The 19741-nt window shown below is 43.9% G+C and overlaps 1 protein-coding gene across 1 annotated transcript in view; it reads left to right on the forward strand.

Moving 5' to 3' along the window:
* Positions 1-19741, forward strand: part of LOC123992951 (serine/threonine-protein kinase SIK3 homolog) — a 54526-nt gene that overhangs the window by 12860 nt on the left and 21925 nt on the right. The window contains 14 exon segments of the mRNA XM_046294617.1: positions 3841-3957; positions 4159-4222; positions 4514-4675; positions 4777-4901; positions 5210-5333; positions 5427-5545; positions 5695-5805; positions 5916-6050; positions 9791-9868; positions 10549-10658; positions 10778-10934; positions 11026-11175; positions 17593-17666; positions 19460-19601. Of these exon segments, the coding sequence (XP_046150573.1) occupies positions 3841-3957; positions 4159-4222; positions 4514-4675; positions 4777-4901; positions 5210-5333; positions 5427-5545; positions 5695-5805; positions 5916-6050; positions 9791-9868; positions 10549-10658; positions 10778-10934; positions 11026-11175; positions 17593-17666; positions 19460-19601 (1668 nt within the window).

Raw genomic sequence — 19741 nt, forward strand, 5'->3', positions numbered from 1 at the left:
TTCTACTCAGTAGCCTATGCCTTTTTGAAATAAATCAATTTAGCAAATAGGCCATTTATAACATTTTTAGTGTTAACATTTGACGTCTTAACATCTGTCACATGATAACGGCACAATTGCCAGAAAATAGCCTCACATTTAAGTTCGTCAAAGTGTTTCTTGCACAGAGATTGAGATCCTCTGTCCAATTTACATCAATCAGACTCCCCTGTCATATTTATCTATACATGGGCAATCAGGATTTATTAACAATTATAAACTGGGTGGTTTGAGCCCTGAATGCTGATTGTTTGAAAGCCATGTTATATCAGATATGTACCAAAATGAAAAAAAAACTTACTATTTACTGTTCTAATTAAGTTGGTAACCAGTTTATAATAGCAATAATGCAACTCGGGTTTGTGGTATATGGCCAATATACAGTACCACGGCTAAGGGCTATGTCCTAAAACAGCTCTAACTGTGCTATATTGGCCATAGACCACACCTCCTCAGGCCTTATTGCTTACTCATAGCAGTCAAAGAAGTTAAATCGTTGATATTCCTTCTTAATTCACTTGATAACGTTACGGGACAAAGGGTTTATTGGATAAATGTGTCAACTCCTTTTTTTTCTAAGAGATTGTCCGTTGGATAGGTTCTCTGCAAGGTTTTGTACGTCTTACCTATCATATGAACATCGTTTTCTCACTCAAAAAAAAGGTTCCCTCAAGATGATTCTGTTGTCCAAAAGATTTCAAATATACATTTATTGATATTAAACTTTGAAGTTGCGTATATTTTAAAATATCTACATTGGTCAGCCCACAATTGCTTTTCAATTCTGTCATGGAAATACATTTATTTCCTATTACCAATTAATTGACGGTTTCTATGTCTATAGTTTTCCCATGTGGACCAATTTATCTGTGAACTCTGAAAAGCTATCCAAATATTGTTCCACAGGGTTGTTTTTTTAGGGACTGCTATTGGTTCTTGTAGAATATGTTCAATTTTCTTCCATATGGTTATGATGTTTTTAACTTTGAATTTGTTCTTAGCTTTGTCCTTAAAATTAGACACGTAAAAAAATACTCTGAGAATGAGCATGCTCATCTTCAATATGTACCCATTGTTCCTCTTCAGTGTATTTATTTAACTATATGTTGCAAGTAAAATCCCTAGGTGGGATGTTGATACAATTCCAAGTCTGGAAGGTTAAAACCAGACTCAGGGAACAAGTCTTGTATTTTTATTCAATGACATTTATTTGTCCATTTAAAGTCTGTTATGACTAAGTATACTTTTTAAAAGAATGTCTTCGGTGGGGTAATTGGTAGTGCCTTGTTGCAAACAGGATGAATGTTTTGGAATATTTTTGTTCTGTACAGGGTTCCTTCTTTTCACTCTGTCAGTTAGGTTAGTATTGTGGAGTAACCACAATGTGGATCCACCCTCAGTTTTCCTCCTATCACAGCCATTCAACTCTGAACTGTTTTAAAGTCACCATTGACCTCATGGTGAACTCCCTGAGTGGTTTCCTCTCCGTCAACTAAGTTGATACACTATCCAGAGTGTGATTAATAACTTCACCATGCTTAAAGGGATATATCACTAGCCACTTTAAACAATGCTACCTTATATAATGTTACTTACCCTACATTATTCATCTCATATGCATATGTATATACTGTACTCTACATCATCGACTGCATCCTTATGTAACACATGTATCACTAGCCACTTTAACTATGCCACTTTGTTTACTTTGTCTAAACACTCATCTCATATGTATATACTGTACTCGATACCATCTACTGTATGCTGCTCTGTACCATCACTCATTCATATATTAACATCAAGGCGGTGGCCCGTTCCTGTAGGTTCATGCTCTACAACATCCGCAGATTACGACCCTGCCTCACACAGGAAGCGGCGCAGGTCCTAATCCAGGCACTTGTCATCTCCCGTCTGGATTACTGCAACTCGCTGTTGGCTGGGCTCCCTGCCTGTGCCATTAAACCCCTACAACTCATCCAGAACGCCGCAGCCCGTCTAGTGTTCAACCTTCCCAAGTTCTCTCACATCACCCCGCTCCTCCGCTCTCTCCACTGGCTTCCAGTTGAAGCTCGCATCCGCTACAAGACCATGGTGCTTGCCTACGGAGCTGTGAGGGGGAACGGCACCTCAGTACCTCCAGGCTCTGATCAGGCCCTACACCCAAATAAGGGCACTGCGTTCATCCACCTCTGGCCTGCTCGCCTCCCTACCACTGAGGAAGTACAGTTCCCGCTCAGCCCAGTCAAAACTGTTCGCTGCTCTGGCTCCCCAATGGTGGAACAAACTCCCTCACGACGCCAGGACAGCGGAGTCAATCACCACCTTCCGGAGACACCTGAAACCCCACCTCTTTAAGGAATACTTAGGATAGGATAAAGTAATCCTTCTCACCCCCTCCCCCTTAAAATATTTAGATGCACTATTGTAAAGTGGCTGTTCCACTGGATGTCATAAGGTGAATGCACCAATTTGTAAGTCGCTCTGGATAAGAGCGCTAAATGACTTAAATGTAAATGTAAATATATCCTTATGTACATGTTCCTTATCCCCTTACACTGTGTATAAGACAGTAGTTTTGGAATTGTTAGTTAGATTACTTGTTGGTTATCACTGCATTGTCGGAACTAGAAGCACAAGCATTTCGCTACACTAGCATTAACTCGCATTAACATCTGCTAACCATGTGTATGTGACAAATCAAATTTGACAAATAAAATTTGATTTGATTTGATTCACCGTCTGCCCCCCCCTTCAATTTCCCCCATCTAGCCAAGGCATTGGAAAACCTCCCTGGTCTTTGTGGTTGAATCTGTGTTTGAAATTCACTGCACGACTGAGGGACCTGACTAATAGTTGTATGTACGGGTACAGAGATGAGGTAGTCATTCAAACATCATGTTAACACTAGTATTGCACACACAGTGAGTTCATGCAACTCATTATGTGACTTGTTATAAGAACATGTTTACTCCTGAACTTATTTAGACTTGTCACAACAAAGGGGTTTGACTACTTATCAACTCTATGCTTTTCATTTTTAATGAATTTAGAAAAATATAGTTCCACTTTGACATTATGGGCTTATTTAGTTCAATTTAAATTCAGGCTGTAACACGACAAAATGTGGAGAAAAAGTCAAGGGGTGTGAATACTTTCTGAAGGCTCTGAAGCACTAAAGGAATTGAGTTTTGCATCCCTGGATTATATACATGGACTTGGTATTTTAGTGGCGTTATGTAAATGATCCCCCGCCCTAAGGTCACTGACATCTGAGGCATTGTCTCTCTATGTCTGATTAGCTGCCGGGTTCAGCTTGGTTGTAGGAGCGTGCCCTCTTTGGGTCTTTGACGAGCGCTCAGCTATTTATAAAACCCATGTATTATATGATGAACCTATTAGGCTCATTCTTAGGATCCTGGCTTTTGCAGATGGTGTGAGATGGGTAGGAATCTTGGCTTTCTATGTCCCAGTCTTGGTGTCCAAGTGGTTCTTTATCTAAGCCAAAGGAAGTAACTGATTGTTCATATCTGACAATCTGTCTGAGTTCCAAATTGCACCCTTTTACCAAGACAGTGACCTTTGACTAGAGTCCTTTGAGCCCTGAACAAAATGAGTGGAGTAAATAGGGAATAGGGTGCCACTTTGTCCCTGATCAGTGCTCTGAGTTTGACCTCCAGTTGTTGAGTCGAGTATGGTCACTCGTTGATGAATCATTTCGCTCAAATGGTTTAGGTTCGCGTGAAATGGTTCAATGAATATCTTGTCCTACCCCCACTCCATTGGCTTTCTGTCTCTGTTCAGGTGGCCATCAAAATAGTGGACAAGACCCAGCTGGACGATGAAAACCTGAAGAAGATCTTCAGGGAGGTGCAGATCATGAAGATGCTAAGGCACCCCCACATCATTCGTCTCTACCAGGTCTGTAGATCCAAAGCTCTGGGGTGGAGTTTGCAGATCTAGGGTCAGCTCCCTCCCCCAACCTTTACCATTTGTATGGACATAGCAAATCTGACCCAAGATCAGTGTCTATCACCGGATCCACACCGCTGATACCTTGTGTTTAGTATTGTTGACTGCAGCGGTTATATTGTCAATGCAAATGTCTGTCTGTGTCATCAGGTGATGGAGAATGAGAAGATGATCTACCTAGTAACAGAGTATGCCAGTGGTGGGGAGATTTTCGGTAAGTTTCTGTCTCTTTTGTAGTGAGCTAGTGTCTTTTTTTGTATGCTCACATTGGCACATTTGACCTCTCCTCCTGCGTCCAATTGTATGGCTTTGCTACTTATGTCAACCTATGGCTCTGACTAGTGACGATCTGTTTCTCTGTGATCCTGGGTTTGACGTCGTCATTGTTTCAGTGTTGATTTATGATGTGAAGTGGTGGAGCTCGGGGAAAGGCAAAGCAAACCTCCTCCTTTCAAAGGAAAATGAACTGAATTCGAACTTTGACCTCTGACCTGTCTGTGTTCAGACCACCTGGTGGCCCACGGCAGGATGGCGGAGAAGGACGCTCGGCGGAAGTTCAAGCAGATCGTGGCGGCCGTCCACTTTTGCCACTGCCGCAACATCGTCCACCGAGACCTGAAGGCCGAAAACCTGCTCCTGGACCACAACCTCAACATCAAGATTGCAGGTTTAGTACAGTGTGTGTGTGTTCGTGTGTGTGTATTTTTTCCACTGGATTTTTAGGAGTGACCAGGTTGATTTTCCCTGCTCCTCCTCTGTCCGTGGTAGATTTTGGCTTCAGTAACCTGTTCTCCCGAGGCCAGCTGCTAAAGACCTGGTGTGGAAGTCCTCCCTATGCAGCCCCAGAGCTCTTCGAAGGGAAGGAGTACGACGGACCCAAAGTGGATATCTGGGTCAGTAACCTCGTTTTAGCAATCCTAGTTCCTATAAGGAACAACTACAGCTGCCCCTCATACCATATCGTGGACCATGGCTAGGTCCCAATTCTCTTGCACACTTCCCAGCATGGATTTAACAGTGGTGGACTGCCCCTCCAGCCAAATATTTACACCCCAATCCAGTGCTTTCAAATCAATGACAGGGGAGTGTGCATGTGCCCACTTTTGAGAAAGGGTGGAGAATCTCACCTATGAGGATTACTTCTCATCCTTCTTTTCCCCCCTTTCTTTCACTCTCCCTCTATCTCTTTCTCTCTGTGTAGAGTTTGGGTGTGGTGCTGTATGTTCTGGTGTGCGGTGCCTTGCCTTTTGACGGCAGCACCCTTCAGAACCTGAGGGCCCGGGTGCTGAGTGGGAAGTTCCGCATCCCCTTCTTCATGTCCACAGGTGAGACCTGATGTCAGTACTAATACCTTGTAAGGTTAAACAATGGTGTCTTCTACAGGGTCTGACTGGCTGCCCTTGTGTTCTGTCTGACAGACTGTGAGTACCTGATCCGACACATGCTGGTGCTGGAGCCCAGTAGACGCCTCTCCATGGAGCAGATCTGTAAGAACAAGTGGATGAAGCAGGGAGACCCCGACCCAGAGTTTGAGAGGGTGAGTTCCCAAGCTCTTGGTCCATCGAGCTGCTTTTGGATGATCTGGCAAGACATCTCTGGTCTCCATGAAGAATGGACCCAGCGTTTGAATGGATTTTCTCTCCCTGTCTCTCTCACTCGTTCTCTCTCGCTCTCTTTCTCTCTCAGTTGATCGTGGAATGTGAGCAGGTGAAGTCTGAGCGGGAGACAGAGCTCATTAACGAGCAGGTGCTGATGGCCATGTCTGAGATGGGACTGGATCGCGAGCGCACGCTCCAGGTTGGGACCAACACACATTAGACACATTGTTACAGTGGACAAACGCTGTAGTGCATATGAAATGCCATTGGCTTACCTCTGCCTTGGCTTGTTTCACCCCGTCTCTCCAGTCTCTGCACACTGATGCGTACGATCACTACAGCGCCATCTACAGCCTGCTCTCTGACCGCCTGAAGAAACACAAGACCCTGCGCATGGCCCCGCCAACGCCCCGCCCCATTGTCTACCCTCTCAACGCTGTACAGGTAACCTTTGCCCCTCAGATCTACAGATTCTAAGGAATCTGATTGGTTACTAAGATTATATGAAACAGATACCATATCATGGTTAAATTAGGTTTCTTTTTTTTTTTGGGGGGGGGGTTAGAAATATGTCATATGTTGAGCAAACTGGCCTAATATTTAGTTTACTTAATAAAAATACAAAATAAATAAATGGTTATTTCCCTTCTCCACTTTGCATCGGCTCACTCTCGCTCCTTGCTCCAGTATCCTCTGCCAGTCACTACTTTACCTCAGATGCCAACGTACGTCAGTGAATGGGGAAGCCTTCCAAGAGAGGAATTGCAATGTCTCGTTGCAGCCAAGGACCCATCACTGACAATATAGCAATGTTTTAACTAAGTTGGATTGTTGTCTTTGATGACGAACGAACTGAGTAGACGGCTTGAGAAGGAAAAAAATGCTGAGGTTTAATCAAATACCAACCCGGAGAGTGGGACAAGCGGCATAGCTGCTCTACTACCAACAACGTTACCGGTCAAGCCCAATTGTTTAAATATTTAACTAAACCCGTGCCGTCTGAGGTGATGAGTAGGATTGCCGATAGGGTGGCAGATATGTGCGCAAAAGACCCCCGGCCATTTAATCTGGTTTGGGGCAAAGGTTTCGAAATTGTGGCCCAAAGGCCAGATCTATGAATTCTTCCGACTCTGGGTAAGTAGAAGGGCTGCCTTCATTGCCAAAACCTCGTAATGTGGTTGTTATTATCAGCTGTGTGTGCAGGCAACTGTCTCGTGAGCGCTGAGCAACAGCCAAACAGAGCAGTTGCTATGGCTACTCACACGCAGAGAGGCGGGGGGGACAGACAGACAAGCAGCAAACGGGAGGAAGTTATTTCTTATTTCTGCACTTAAAAATGAGCCCGGACTGGAGTGAATTTAATCAGGACGGGACAGGAAAGTTCTGGGGTTATGGGACAGGAAAGTTCTGGGGTTATGGGACAGGAAAGTTCTGGGGTTATGGGACAGGAAAGTTCTGGGGTTATGGGACAGGAAAGTTCTGGGGTTATGGGACAGGAAAGTTCTGGGGTTATGGGACAGGAAAGTTCTGGGGTTATGGGACAGGAAAGTTCCGGGGTTATGGGACAGGAAAGTTCCGGGGTTATGGGACAGGAAAGTTCCGGGGTTATGGGACAGGAAAGTTCCGGGGTTATGGGACAGGAAAGTTCCGGGGTTATGGGACAGGAAAGTTCCGGGTTATGGGACAGGAAAGTTCCGGGGTTATAGAACTGTTGCGGGATCAGAACGGTATAGGAAAAAAATTGACAAGACTGGACAGGAATTAATTTTCACTCCTTTGTCAACCTTTAAAAGACAGAAGCGAACGTGACTACTAAGTACACTGAATTCAGAGCTCACACTTGTTTAACCTATGTGAGAGATTTGTGACTTTTCGTATTTAGTAATTTAGTGTTTTAGTGATTAATACGTTACTGTCATCTCCAAGATTTTGAGGGTATTTAAAAAAATATTTGCAGTCAAAAATGCTTGATTTTGCCGTAGCCCATTCTGACATTTTGCATGGCAATATGCAATGATTTTGTCCAATTTAGAGCGAACATGCACTGACAATGGGACATTTTTTCTGACGCATTGCTTGATTGAACCATATTATGTGGTGATTGGTTGAAAATGCAAGGCCTATTTTTGTACTATGGTGGTCAGTTTTATGCTAAAATATTGTGATGATTTGACTGTTTTATGTGGAAATAGTGCAGTGATTGGTCAAATTGTCAGGCCCTCGCATAATATGCTGCCAATTGTTGACTAAAAAAATATATAAAAATGGAATCCTGGAGGGACTAACTTTATTACTTTAGTGGTCCTCTGTAGCTCAGTTGGTAGAGCATGACACTTGAAACACCAGGATAGTGGATTCAATTCCTGGGTCCACCCCTATATAAAATGTATGAACGCATGCAAGTGCCTTCAGAAAGTATTCACACCCCTTGACTTTTTCCACATTTTACTGTGTTACAAAGTGGGATTAAAATTGATTTAATTTACATCATTTTTTTTGTCAACAATTTACACACAATACTCGGTCAAAGTGGAAGGAAATTATAAAATGTGTAAAAAATAAGAAAAACATAAGAAAATGCTAATATATCTTGATTAGATATGTACTCAAAACCCTGAGTTAGAATCACATTTAGCAGCGATTACAGCTGTGAGTCTTTCTGGGAAAGTCACTAAGAGCTTTCCACACCTGGATAGTGAATATTGCTGAATATTTTATTTTATTTTAAGTAATATATATACATTTTTTTTAATTCTTCAAGCTGTTGATCATTGCTAGACAACCATTTTCAGGTATTGCCATAACTTAAATCTGCTTGAAATCTAACTGTAACTCTGCCACATTCACCGTCTTCTTGGTAAAAAAAAAAACTCCGGTGTATATTTGGCCTTGTGTTTTAGGTTATTGTGCTGCTGAAAGGGGAATTAATCTCTCGGTGTCTGGTGGAAAGCAGACAACCAGTTTGTCCGCTAGGATTTTGCCTGTGCTTAGTTCCATTCGGTTTCTTTTTTATCCTGAAAAACTCCCCAGTATTTAACGATTACAAGCATATCCACAATATGATGCAGCCACCACTATGTCTGAAAATATGTGGAGTGGTACTCACTAATATGTTTGGGGCAAATCCAATACAACACTTTGTATTCAGGACAAAAAGTGAATTGCTTTGCCACATTTTTTGCAGTATTACTTTAGTGCCGTGTTGCAAACAAGATACATGTTTTGGAATATTTGTATTCTGTACAGGCTTCCTTCTTTTCACTCTGTCAATTAGGTTAGTATTGTGGAGTAACTACAACGTTGTTGAGTCATCTTCAGTTTTCTCCTATCACAGTCATTAAACTCCGTTACTGTTTTAAAGTCTTCATTGGCCTCATGTTAAATCCCTGAGTGGTTTCCTACCTCTGAGTTGGGAAGGATGCCTGTATCTTTGGTGACTGTGTATTGATACACCATTTAAAGTGTAATTAATAGCTTCACCATGCTCACAGTGATATCCAATGTCTGCCAATATGTGCCCTTTGCGTATCATTGGAAAACCACCCTGGTCTTTGTGGTTGAATCTGTGTTTGACATTCACTGCTCGACTGAGGGACCTTACAGATAATTGTATATGTTGGGTACAGAGATGTGGTATTCGTTCAAAGATAATGCTAAACACTATTATTGCACTCAGATTGAGTCCGTGTGACTTGTTAAGCACATTTTTACTCCTGAACTTATTTAGGCTCCTCATGAAAAAACGGGTTGAATACTTATTGACTCAATGCATTTCGCCTTTTCATTTTTTATGAATTTGTAAAAATGCCAAACATAATTCTACTTTGACATTATAGGGTGGGCCAGTGGCAAGAAATCTCAAAAATACATTTATAGTTCAGACTGTAACACAACAATATTTGGAAAAGTCAAGGGGTGCAAATACTTTCTGAAGGCTCTGTGTGTGGCTTTGGATAAAAGTGTCTGCTAATTGGCATATTATTGTAAAAAGGCACATTTTGAAAGAAGGATGCCTGTGAGTGACAATCCTCATTTCCATCTGTTATGTTGAGGTGAACTGAGTGACCCACATCCACTTAGCAGCAGGCCAGAGCAGATTGCGAGCCAATCAGTTCAATCCTTGAGTAACCTCACCTGTGTCGTGTGTGTGTGTGTGTGCGTGCGTGCATGTCTTTTTCCTGCAGACGGATCAGCAGGGTAATCCTGTTAGCATGAATGTCCCACACGTCCAGCTGATCAACCCAGAGAACCAGATCGTTGAGGTTAGTGAGTCCACCCACATCCATTACACAATCCTGCAATGCAGCTGGTCTAGTGACACTGACATGCTGGCCTGTTTGCTATGATCGCTTTAAGCTTAGCCTCCTAGCACACTTCTTTAAGATTCAATGACATTCTGGGTAATAATTAAGTACCTCACTGCGATTTGTTTTCAATTTAAAATAGCCACAAAAAAAATCAAAAATAGCTACAAAGAGCAATTTCTCAAGCAAGATTTTTGCTTGGACTGTGGTCTGATTGGGGAGGGGAAAACTAGCTATTGGCAGAGAGGTTTGGAGCTCTTTTTATGATTGGTCTATTAACAAATTTACCAGGCAGGCCTAGACTATCCCACTAAAACACACTGAAATTTCAGGCTTTTTTCCAAACAGCTCTTACACTTAAAGGGCATTATCATAATTTTCACAATTGCACAGTATTATTCCAGTCTCATAGTGTGGAAGTATATTAAACTGCACTGGGACTTTTTAATTTGGGAACATTGTATCTAGGCAGCACAGCAGTTGTTTTGTAATATCCTACACTAATATATCCCTGTGATTCATATATATCCAACTCTTAATAATAACCCAGACACACAGGCATACACATACCACATACACAAATGTAGAAACAAATGCATTTTTACGCATACAGATATTGTTTGTCGTTTGCTGTGTAGCCGGACGGAAACATGGCCCTGGACAGTGATGACGCGGAGGAGCCGTCTCCAGAGGCCATGGCTCGCTACCTGTCCATGAGGCGTCACACTGTGGGCGTCCCAGACCCCAGGTACTGGATACACCTTGTCTGTCCGTCCATTTTGTCTGTCTCCCTGGCTGTTTGGCGGTCTCTGTCTTGCCATCTGTGTGTGCTTGCATCTCCTTACTGACGGTGTTCTTCTCTATCAGGACTGAGATGCAGGAGGATCTGCAGAAGCTGCCCCCTGGGTTCCCCCGTGTGGCCCAGCAGCCCCCCTTCCCCATGCCCCCCACCATGGGCCACATGCACACACTGATGCCCATCCAGAACCCACACCTGCAGCCCACACAGCAGCTGGAATACAAGGTGAGGGATCGGAAGGGATGTGTGTGTGTTTGGTATGACAGAGTATAGTTACATAGTCCTCTGACACCTCTCCCTCTCTCTGTCCCTCCAGGAGCAGTCCCTGCTGCAGCCCCCCACCCTGCAGCTGCTGAATGGCATGGGACCCCTGGGCCGTAGGGCCTCGGACGGCGGGGCCAACATCCAGCTGCACGCCCAGCTACTGAAGAGGCCACGTGGACAGTCCCCTCTGGTTGCCAACCCTGTGAGTCCCTGCCCCTCCCCCCCAACCCCCAATTTGTGTTTAAGAGCCAGAACTTCATTCAAATATATGTGTATTTGTTTATTTGTTATTTAATACTTATATTCTATGTATAATGTAAATATAAATAAATAATATAGCCGGAATCAACTATTTACAGTACCAGTCATAAGTTTGGGTCACACCTACTCATTCCAGGGTTTTCTTTATTTTTTACTATTTTCTACTTTGTAGAATAATAGTGAAGACATCAACACTATGAAATAACACACATGGAATCATGTAGTAACCAAAAAAGCGTTAAACAATTCAAAATATATGTTATATTATATGTTACATTCTCTCAACCAGCCTCAATCTACCTCAATCATGAGGTAGTCACCTGTAATGCATTTAAATTAACTGTTTTAAGTCATTTGTGGGTTTTCTTTCCTTCTTAATGTGTTTGAGCCAATCAATTGTGTTGTGACAAGGTAGGGGTGGTATACAGAAGATAGCCCTATTTGATAAACAGCTCAAATAAGCAAAGAGAAACGACAGTCCATCATTACTTTAAGACATGAAGGTCTGTCAATGCGGAACATTTCAAGAACTTTCAAAGTTTCTTCAAGTGCAGTCGCAAAAATCATCAAGCGCTATGATGAAACTGGCTCTCAATAGGACCGCCACAGGAATGGAAGACCCAGAGTTACCTATGCTGCAGTGGATAAGTTCATTAGATTTAACAGCCTCAGAAATTGCAGCCCAAGTAAATGCTTCACAGAGTTCAAGTAACAGACACATCTCAACATCCAACTGTTCAAAGGAGACTGTGTGAATCAGGCCTTCGTGATCGAATTACTACGAAGAAACCTCTACTAAAGGACATCAATAAGAATAAGAGACTTGCTTCTGCCAAGAACCTGTGGAAATCTGTGCTTTGGTTTGATGAGTCTAAATGTGTGATTTGTGGTTACAACTGCCATGCCTTTGTGAGAAGGAGAGTAGGTGAATGGATGAATACCGCATTGTTTGGTTCCCACCGTGAAGCATAGAGTAGGTGGTGTGATGGTGTTGGGGTACTTGTTGGTGACACTCAGTGATTTTATTTCGAATTCAAGGCACACTTAACCAGCATAGCTACCACAGAATTCTGCAGCGATACTCCATCACATCTGGTTTGCGCTTAGTTGGACGATCATTTGTTTTTCATCAGGACAATGACTCAACACACCTCCAGGCTGTGTAAGGGCTATTTGACCAAGAAGGAGAGTGCTGAATCAGATGACCTGGCCTCCACAATCAATCAAATGTATTTATAAAGCCCTTCTTACATCAGCTGATGTCACAAAGTGCTGTACAGAACCCAGCCTAAAACCCCAAACAGCAAGCAATGCAGGTGTAGAAGCACGGTGGCTAAGAAAAACTACCGAGAAAGGCCGGAACCAAGGAAGGTCCTACTGAAGAGATGAGTCTTCAATAAAGACTTAAAGGTTGAGACCGAGTCTGCGTCTCTCCCATGGATAGGCAGACAATTCCATAAAAATGGAGCTCTATAGGAGAAAGCTCTTGCTTAGAAATTCTAGTGACAGTAACGAGGCCTGCGTCTTGTGACTGTAGCATACGTGTAGGTATGTACGGCAGGACCAAATCGGAAAGATGGGTAGGAGCAAGCCCATGTAATGCTTTGTAGGTTAGCAGTAAAACCTTGAAATCAGCCCCAGCCTTATCAGGAAGCCAGTGTAGAGAGGCTAGCACTGGAATAATTTGATCAAATTCTTTGGTTCTAGTCAAGATTCTTGCAGCCGTGTTTATCACTAATTTAAGTTTTAGTGCTTTATTCAGGTAGCCGGAAAGTAGAGCATTGCAGTAGTCTAACCTAGAAGTGACAAAAGCACAGATACGTTTTTCTGCATTTTTGGACAAAGTTTCTGATTTTTGCAATGTTACGTAGATGGAAAAAGCTGTCCTTGAAACAGTCTTGATTTGTTCATCAAAAGAGAGATCAGGTTCCAGAGTAATGCCAAGGTCCTTCACAGTTCTATTTGAGACAACTGTACAACCATCAAGATTAATTGTCAGATTCAACAAAAGATCACTTTGTTTTTTGGGACCTAGAACTAACATCTCTATTTTGTCCAAGTTTAAAAGTAGAACGTTTGCTGCCATCCACTTCCTTATGTCTGAAACACCAACTTCCAGGGGGGGCAATTTTGGGGCTTCACCATGTTTCATCAATGTACAGCTGTGTGTCGTTTGTATAGGAGTGAAAGTTAACAATACGTTTCCGAATGAGATCAGCAAGAGGTGAAATACATAGGTAAAACAATAGTGGTCCTAAAACGGAGCCTTGAGGAACACCGAAATGTACAGTTGATTTGTCAGAGGACAAACCATCCACAGAGACAAACTGACATCTTTCCGACTGATAAGATCTAAACCAGGCCAGAACTTGTCCGTGCTGACCAATTTGAGTTTCCAATCTCTCCAAAAGAATGTTATGATCGATGGTATCAAAAACAGCACTAAGGTCTAGGAGCACGAGGACAGATGCAGGTCCTCAGTCTGAAGCCATTAAAAGGTCATTTACCACCTTCACAAGTGCGGTCTCAGTGCTATGATGGGGTCTAGAACCAGGCTGAACCGTTTTGTATACATTGTTTGTTTTCAGGAAGGCAGTGAGAATGCTGCACAACAGCTTTTTCTAACATTTTTGAGAGGAATGGGAGATTCGATATAGGCTGGTTTTTAATGTTCTATATTTTCTGGGTCAAGGTTTGGCTTTTTCAGGAGAGGATTTATTACTGCCACTTTTAGTGAGTTTGGTACACATCCGGTGGATAGGGAGACGTTTATTATGTTCAACATAGGAGGCCAAGCACAGGAAGCAGCTCTTTCAGTAAACTCTTAAAGACCAGTCAATATTTATCGTCACCTTAATTCAGTCTCATCTGAAAGCTGTAGATTCTTGGTTATCTTCACGAACCCTGGCTAACAAGTTGAATCAGCAATACAAAATTGGGATTCATTATTTTTTTTACTAAATACCTAACTAATCACACATAATTACACATACACATAATTAATCATAACTTGATTACAAATTACATCATGAAGGAAAACATCCCTAGCGGGTGGAACAGATATGACAGCTTGTTACACAAAAGAAAAGGGTCTGGGTTTGAGTGAAAGAGCGGGAAGATTGAGGAACAAGGGGCGAAGCTGTGCTATCGTAAATACAGTATCTTATGCATTCTAAATTACCACCCATTTGGAAAAGGAAAATGAAATAAATATTTACTCTGAGCTGCGCTTCGGTAGGTTGGTGGTAGATGGAAGGCTGTATTGCCCAACCGAGTCCTTTGAAGAATATCTCTGCTGGTTAATTGGATACGTTGTAGTTGTGTGGTTGACGGGATACTCTGTCTGTTCCTTCCTAACCTGTGTTTGCAGCTGCTGTTGCTAACTCTACGGCTAGGAGGTATCACTTCTGTAGTGAATAAGAGTTCAAAGTTCATACCATTGGCAACCAAAGCTCACGCTGATGTTGGCTTCGTTCTGTAGTTATTATCTGAACCATTCTGACATCGGATCGTCGTCCTCACATCCTCGGAACAGGAAGTTATATTGTCGTCAAGGCTTTTTATAGGAGGGGAGAGGAGGGAGTGTTTGAAATGTTTTATAGCCCATGTCCCTTCACAGGGGCGGGCCACTGATTGAGCAGAGCCCTCACATTTAGAAGCTAAAATCGCATTTCATCCCATCACATTCAAACATTTAAATTGAACAACAATTCCATGTGAATCCGATAACTCTGATGTGTAGGCTTTCCACTGTAGAGTTTGTCATCTTGTCATTGACGAGAATGTCTCAGATGACAACCGAACTGACATCATATTCATTAAGTACCACAGTACCACCTATATGTTCAATAGATCGGATTACCAGAATATAGTTTATTTCCCCCCACCTTCTGACAATCCCTGAATCTCTATGTTAACCAAGGTGTTTGCAAATGTAACATCAGTAGGGTAGAGAGAGGAAAAAGGGGTGAAGAGGTATTTATGACTGTCATAAACCTACCCCCAGGCCAACGTCATGACAGCAGTGAGTAGGTCCGGAGACATGTTGGACAAAACCCGAAAGCTTTTGGAGTGGCTCTGTGGACTTTTCCATGTGAATATTAAAGTCTTTAAAAATTTTACTCAAATTTTTACCCTGTTTTCTCCCCAATTGTTTAGTAGCTACTATCTTGTCTCATCGCTACAACTCCCGTACAGGATCGGGAGAGACGAAGGTTGAAAGTCATGCATCCTCCGATACACAACCCAACCAAGCCGCACTGCTTCTTAACACAGCGCGCATCCAACCCGGAAGCCAGCCGCACCAATGTGTCGGAGGAAACACTGTGCACCTGGCAACCTTGGCTAGCGCACTGTGCGCCCGGCCCACCACAGGAGTCGCTGGTGCGCGATGAGACAAGGATATCCCTACCGCCAAGCGTGCCACCAGAGACTCTGGGTTCCTAGGGATATCCTAACCCGGACGTCGCAAGGCCAATTGTGTGTCGCCCCACGGACCTCCCGTTCGCGGACGGTTACGACAGAGCCTGGGCGCGAACCCAGAGTCTCTGGTGGCACAGCTGGTGCTGCAGCACAGCGCCCTTATCCACTGCGCCACCCGGGAGGCCCCTCGAATATTAAAGTCACCAAAAATGTGAATATTATCTGCCATGACTACAAGATCCGGTAGGAATTCAGGGAACTCGGTGAGGAACGCTGTATACAGCCCAGGAGGCCTGTAAACAGTAGCTATAAAAAGTGATTGATTAGGCTGCATAGATTTCATGACTAGAAGCTCAAAAGACGAAAACAGGCTTTTTTTAAAACAAATTGAAATCTGCTATCGTAAATGTTATCAACACCTGCCTTTGTCAACACCTGCCACATGCCTTTGCGGGATGCACGGGCGATATGGTCACTAGTGTAACCAGGAGGAGAGGCCTCATTTAACACAGTAAATTGATCAGGCCTAAGCCATGTTTTAGTCAGGCCAGTCACATCAAGATTATGATCAGTGACTATAACTGCCTTGGAAGTGAGGGATCTAACATTAAGTAGCCTTATTTTGAGATGTCACAATCTCTTTCAAAAATGACAGGAATGGAGGAGGTCTTTATTCCAGTGAGATTGCTAAAGCGAACATTGCCATGTTTAGTTTTGCCCAACCTAGATTGAGGCACAGACACGGTCTCGATGGGGATAGCTGAGCTGACTACACTGACTGTGCTAGTGGCAGACTCCACTAAGCTGGCAGGCTGGCTAGCAGCCTGCTGCCTGGCCTGCACCTTATCTCATTGTGGAGCTAGTGGAGTTAAAGCCCTGTCTACATTCGTAGATAAGATGAGAGCACCCCTTCAGCTAGGGTGAAGTTCGTCACTCCTCACCAGGCCAGGCTTGGTCCCGTTTGTGGGTGATCCCAGAGAGAGTGCCAATTATCTACAATTTCTATCTTTTGGTAGGGGCATAAAACTGTTTTCAACCAGCGATTGAGTTGAGACTCTGCTGTAGAGCTCATCACTCCCCCTAACTGGGAGGGGGCCAGAGACCATTAAAATCACCTGACCTCACCCCAATATAGATGGTTTGGGATGAGTTGGACCGCAGAGTGAAGGAAAAGCAGCCAACAAGTGTTTAGCATATGTGGGAACCCCTTCAAGACTGTTGGAAAATCATTCCAGGTGGAGCTGTTTGAGAGAATGCCATGGGTGTGCAAAGCTGTCATCAATGCAAAGGGTGGCTAATTTGAAGAAATATAAAATATATTTTGATTTCTTTAACACTTTTTTGGTTACTACATGATTCCATATGTGTTATTTAATAGTTTTGATGTCTTCACTATTATCCTACAATGTAGAAAATAGTAAAAAATAAAGAAAAACCCTTGAATGACTAGGTGTGTCCAAACGTTTGGCTGGTACTGTACATTGGAAGTTTTTGACGTATTTTCAAATGTCCTATTATTTACAAATCCATTATTTCAAATACTTCAAATGCATGGGAGTATTTATTTGTATTTACACTGTGTATTTGAGTTTTTTTAAATACATGCCAGTACTTTCCCAGTGTATTTCCAAATACATTCCAATATACAACTACTTGTTTTTTCAAATAAAACATATCAAAATATGTTCTTCCAAATGGCTTTGAAGGTAATTGAAATACCCTAAATTTGAACGCAGGTATGTTAAGAGCATAGTTTTTTTTAGTCCAGTCTACGATGCCATGTTCTGTCAGTGCCAATGTACCTACTCTGTCTACTGAGTTGACAGTGGTTTTATACATCACCCACCTGTTTTCAGAGTTTCGCTGTCCAACATTTTTTCCCCCTCATCATGTTCTCTCCATCTCCTCCCGTTCACGCTGTCCCTCCCTCTCGCAGCACCCAATCCCGGCTGTGGCTCCGGTGGATGAGGAGGGTTCTGACGGGGAACCCGACCAAGAGGCGGTGCAGAGGTAAGCCTGGGAGGGGCACAGGGGCTGGGGGGGCTTTGAGGCGTGACTGTAGAAGCGCTAGTGTTCCTGGGTTACTGGGAGTCGAGGTGCAAGTAGGCTGCAGCACTGCTTTCTGCCACCGGGGGACTGGGCCACTGTTGTTCCGGTGTCTTCCCCCCCCCCCTCTCCATCACGCAACTGGCTTTCATTAGGCAATCAATCAACTCTTCTCCAACTTCTACCAAATCTACCTCTCTAAATATCCTCTTAAAATATGTCTATTTCTCTCATTTCAAATTATGCCGCCAAATTATCTCGCCACGGCTTCGCTTACACTAAGCTTGCTCAAACAATCCAATCCTCAAATTGGAACGGGGGGTTGTGGGAGTTATCTGATATGTGATTTGGCCTGCCTGAAGGAAGGGGAGGGTGGTTTTGCCCCTTCCCCACGCAAGGGCCAATGAGGACAGAGAGCTGACCAGTGCTGCTTCCTGTCTCCCTCCCCGCGGCCCAGGTACTTGGCGAACCGCTCCAAGCGGCACACGACGCACGCGCTCATGAGCACAGCGCACGGCGCTGAGCCACTGGCAGACTCGCAGAGGCCCCAGGGCTCCTGGCAGAGGGGGTGGGTCCCGGAGCAGCACTGCCGGTGAGGGTCCCCACACTGAGGCTGACAGACACCCAAGGCCAGGGGGGGGGCATGCATGGGCCCCAGCACACAGGGACAGTAATAGAGATAGGGACACGAGCACTAAGATGCACAGACACACATACACCCCCTTCACTATGCATGGGCTCCATCATTCAGCGAGGCAGGGATAGGGGCATGGGAACTTTTAGGGACATTCACCGAGACACATATTCTCACTTTATAATGAGGTGAAAGTCCACACCGGGAGGGGGTTATTCATGGTCCCCAGCCAGCACGGAGCAGGGACACCAGTGCACCGTGCAGGTTACACTATCACAGTCACCAGCTTGGAGCATACGACATGAGGACTTCTAGTGATCCAAGGGTAGGCTAGGTAACAGAACAATTATCAGAGCCTTTTGCCGGGCTCTGAGATATCCTCCTGAGCTGCAGGTCAGCCATTGGACAGTCTGTGTTGTGGAGAAGCTGCCGTCTCATTGGATGAGGTCTGTCTGTCTATGTTTCAAGCGTCTCAGAGTAGGAGTGCTGATCTAGGATCAGCTCTCCATCTGATTTCATTCATTGTGATCTAAACTTCAAAACTGATCCTTAATCAGCACTCCTACTCTGAGACGCTTGTAACATATGGCCGGCCGCTGGTCTTCTGATACTGATTGAACACGTTTAACTCTGTTTCGGAGAAACATCTTTATTATTCTAAACGGTTCATTCTACAGCCAGTTTAAGTTAGCCGAGCTATTCTCTGATTTCTCTAGCTTGCTATTCTCGATATAAGATGTTTAGTTTTTTTGACTGCAGCTGAAGGACGCTTAGATGTTACAGCCAGGTATGGGATTCTCCAAATGATCCTGTCGATCAGGTCTACGTTTGGATTGGGTATGATGACACAGTGGTGCATTCCTGCTGTGTATCCTGTGTTCATGGCTCTAGGATCAGCTCTGTGTTTACAGTGACATTCGGATGCAGAGAGTGCAGACTAGCTCATGTAAATGATTTTTATTTTATTTTTCCATCTGTGTATGACTGTGTGTCTGTGTGCGACTTCACCTCTGTATCCATTTCTGCGACCTCACCTGCGTATCCATTTCTATCTATATCTGGCTCCTGTCTATACATCTGGATCGGTGTGTCTGTATGTGTGCGGCTCTGCGCACCTCCCCAGGTCCAGCTACAAGGACTGTAACACCCTGCACTTGCCCATGGAGCGTTTCTCCCCCGTGAGGCGCTTCTCCGATGGGGCCACCACAATCCAGGCCTTTAAGGCCCACCTGGAGAACAGCAGCCTCATCAGGCAGCTAAAACAGGTACTATACACCCCCACCTGGCTCTGTACACCCCCATCTGGCTCTGTACACCCCCACCTGGCTCTGTACACCCCCACCTGGTGTTGTAAACCTACACCTAGGGCTGTTACGGTGACCGTATGTATTACCACAGTCAAATT

The sequence above is a fragment of the Oncorhynchus gorbuscha genome, linkage group LG13 (genome assembly GCF_021184085.1).
Source record: "Oncorhynchus gorbuscha isolate QuinsamMale2020 ecotype Even-year linkage group LG13, OgorEven_v1.0, whole genome shotgun sequence".
Taxonomy (NCBI): Eukaryota; Metazoa; Chordata; class Actinopteri; order Salmoniformes; family Salmonidae; genus Oncorhynchus; species Oncorhynchus gorbuscha.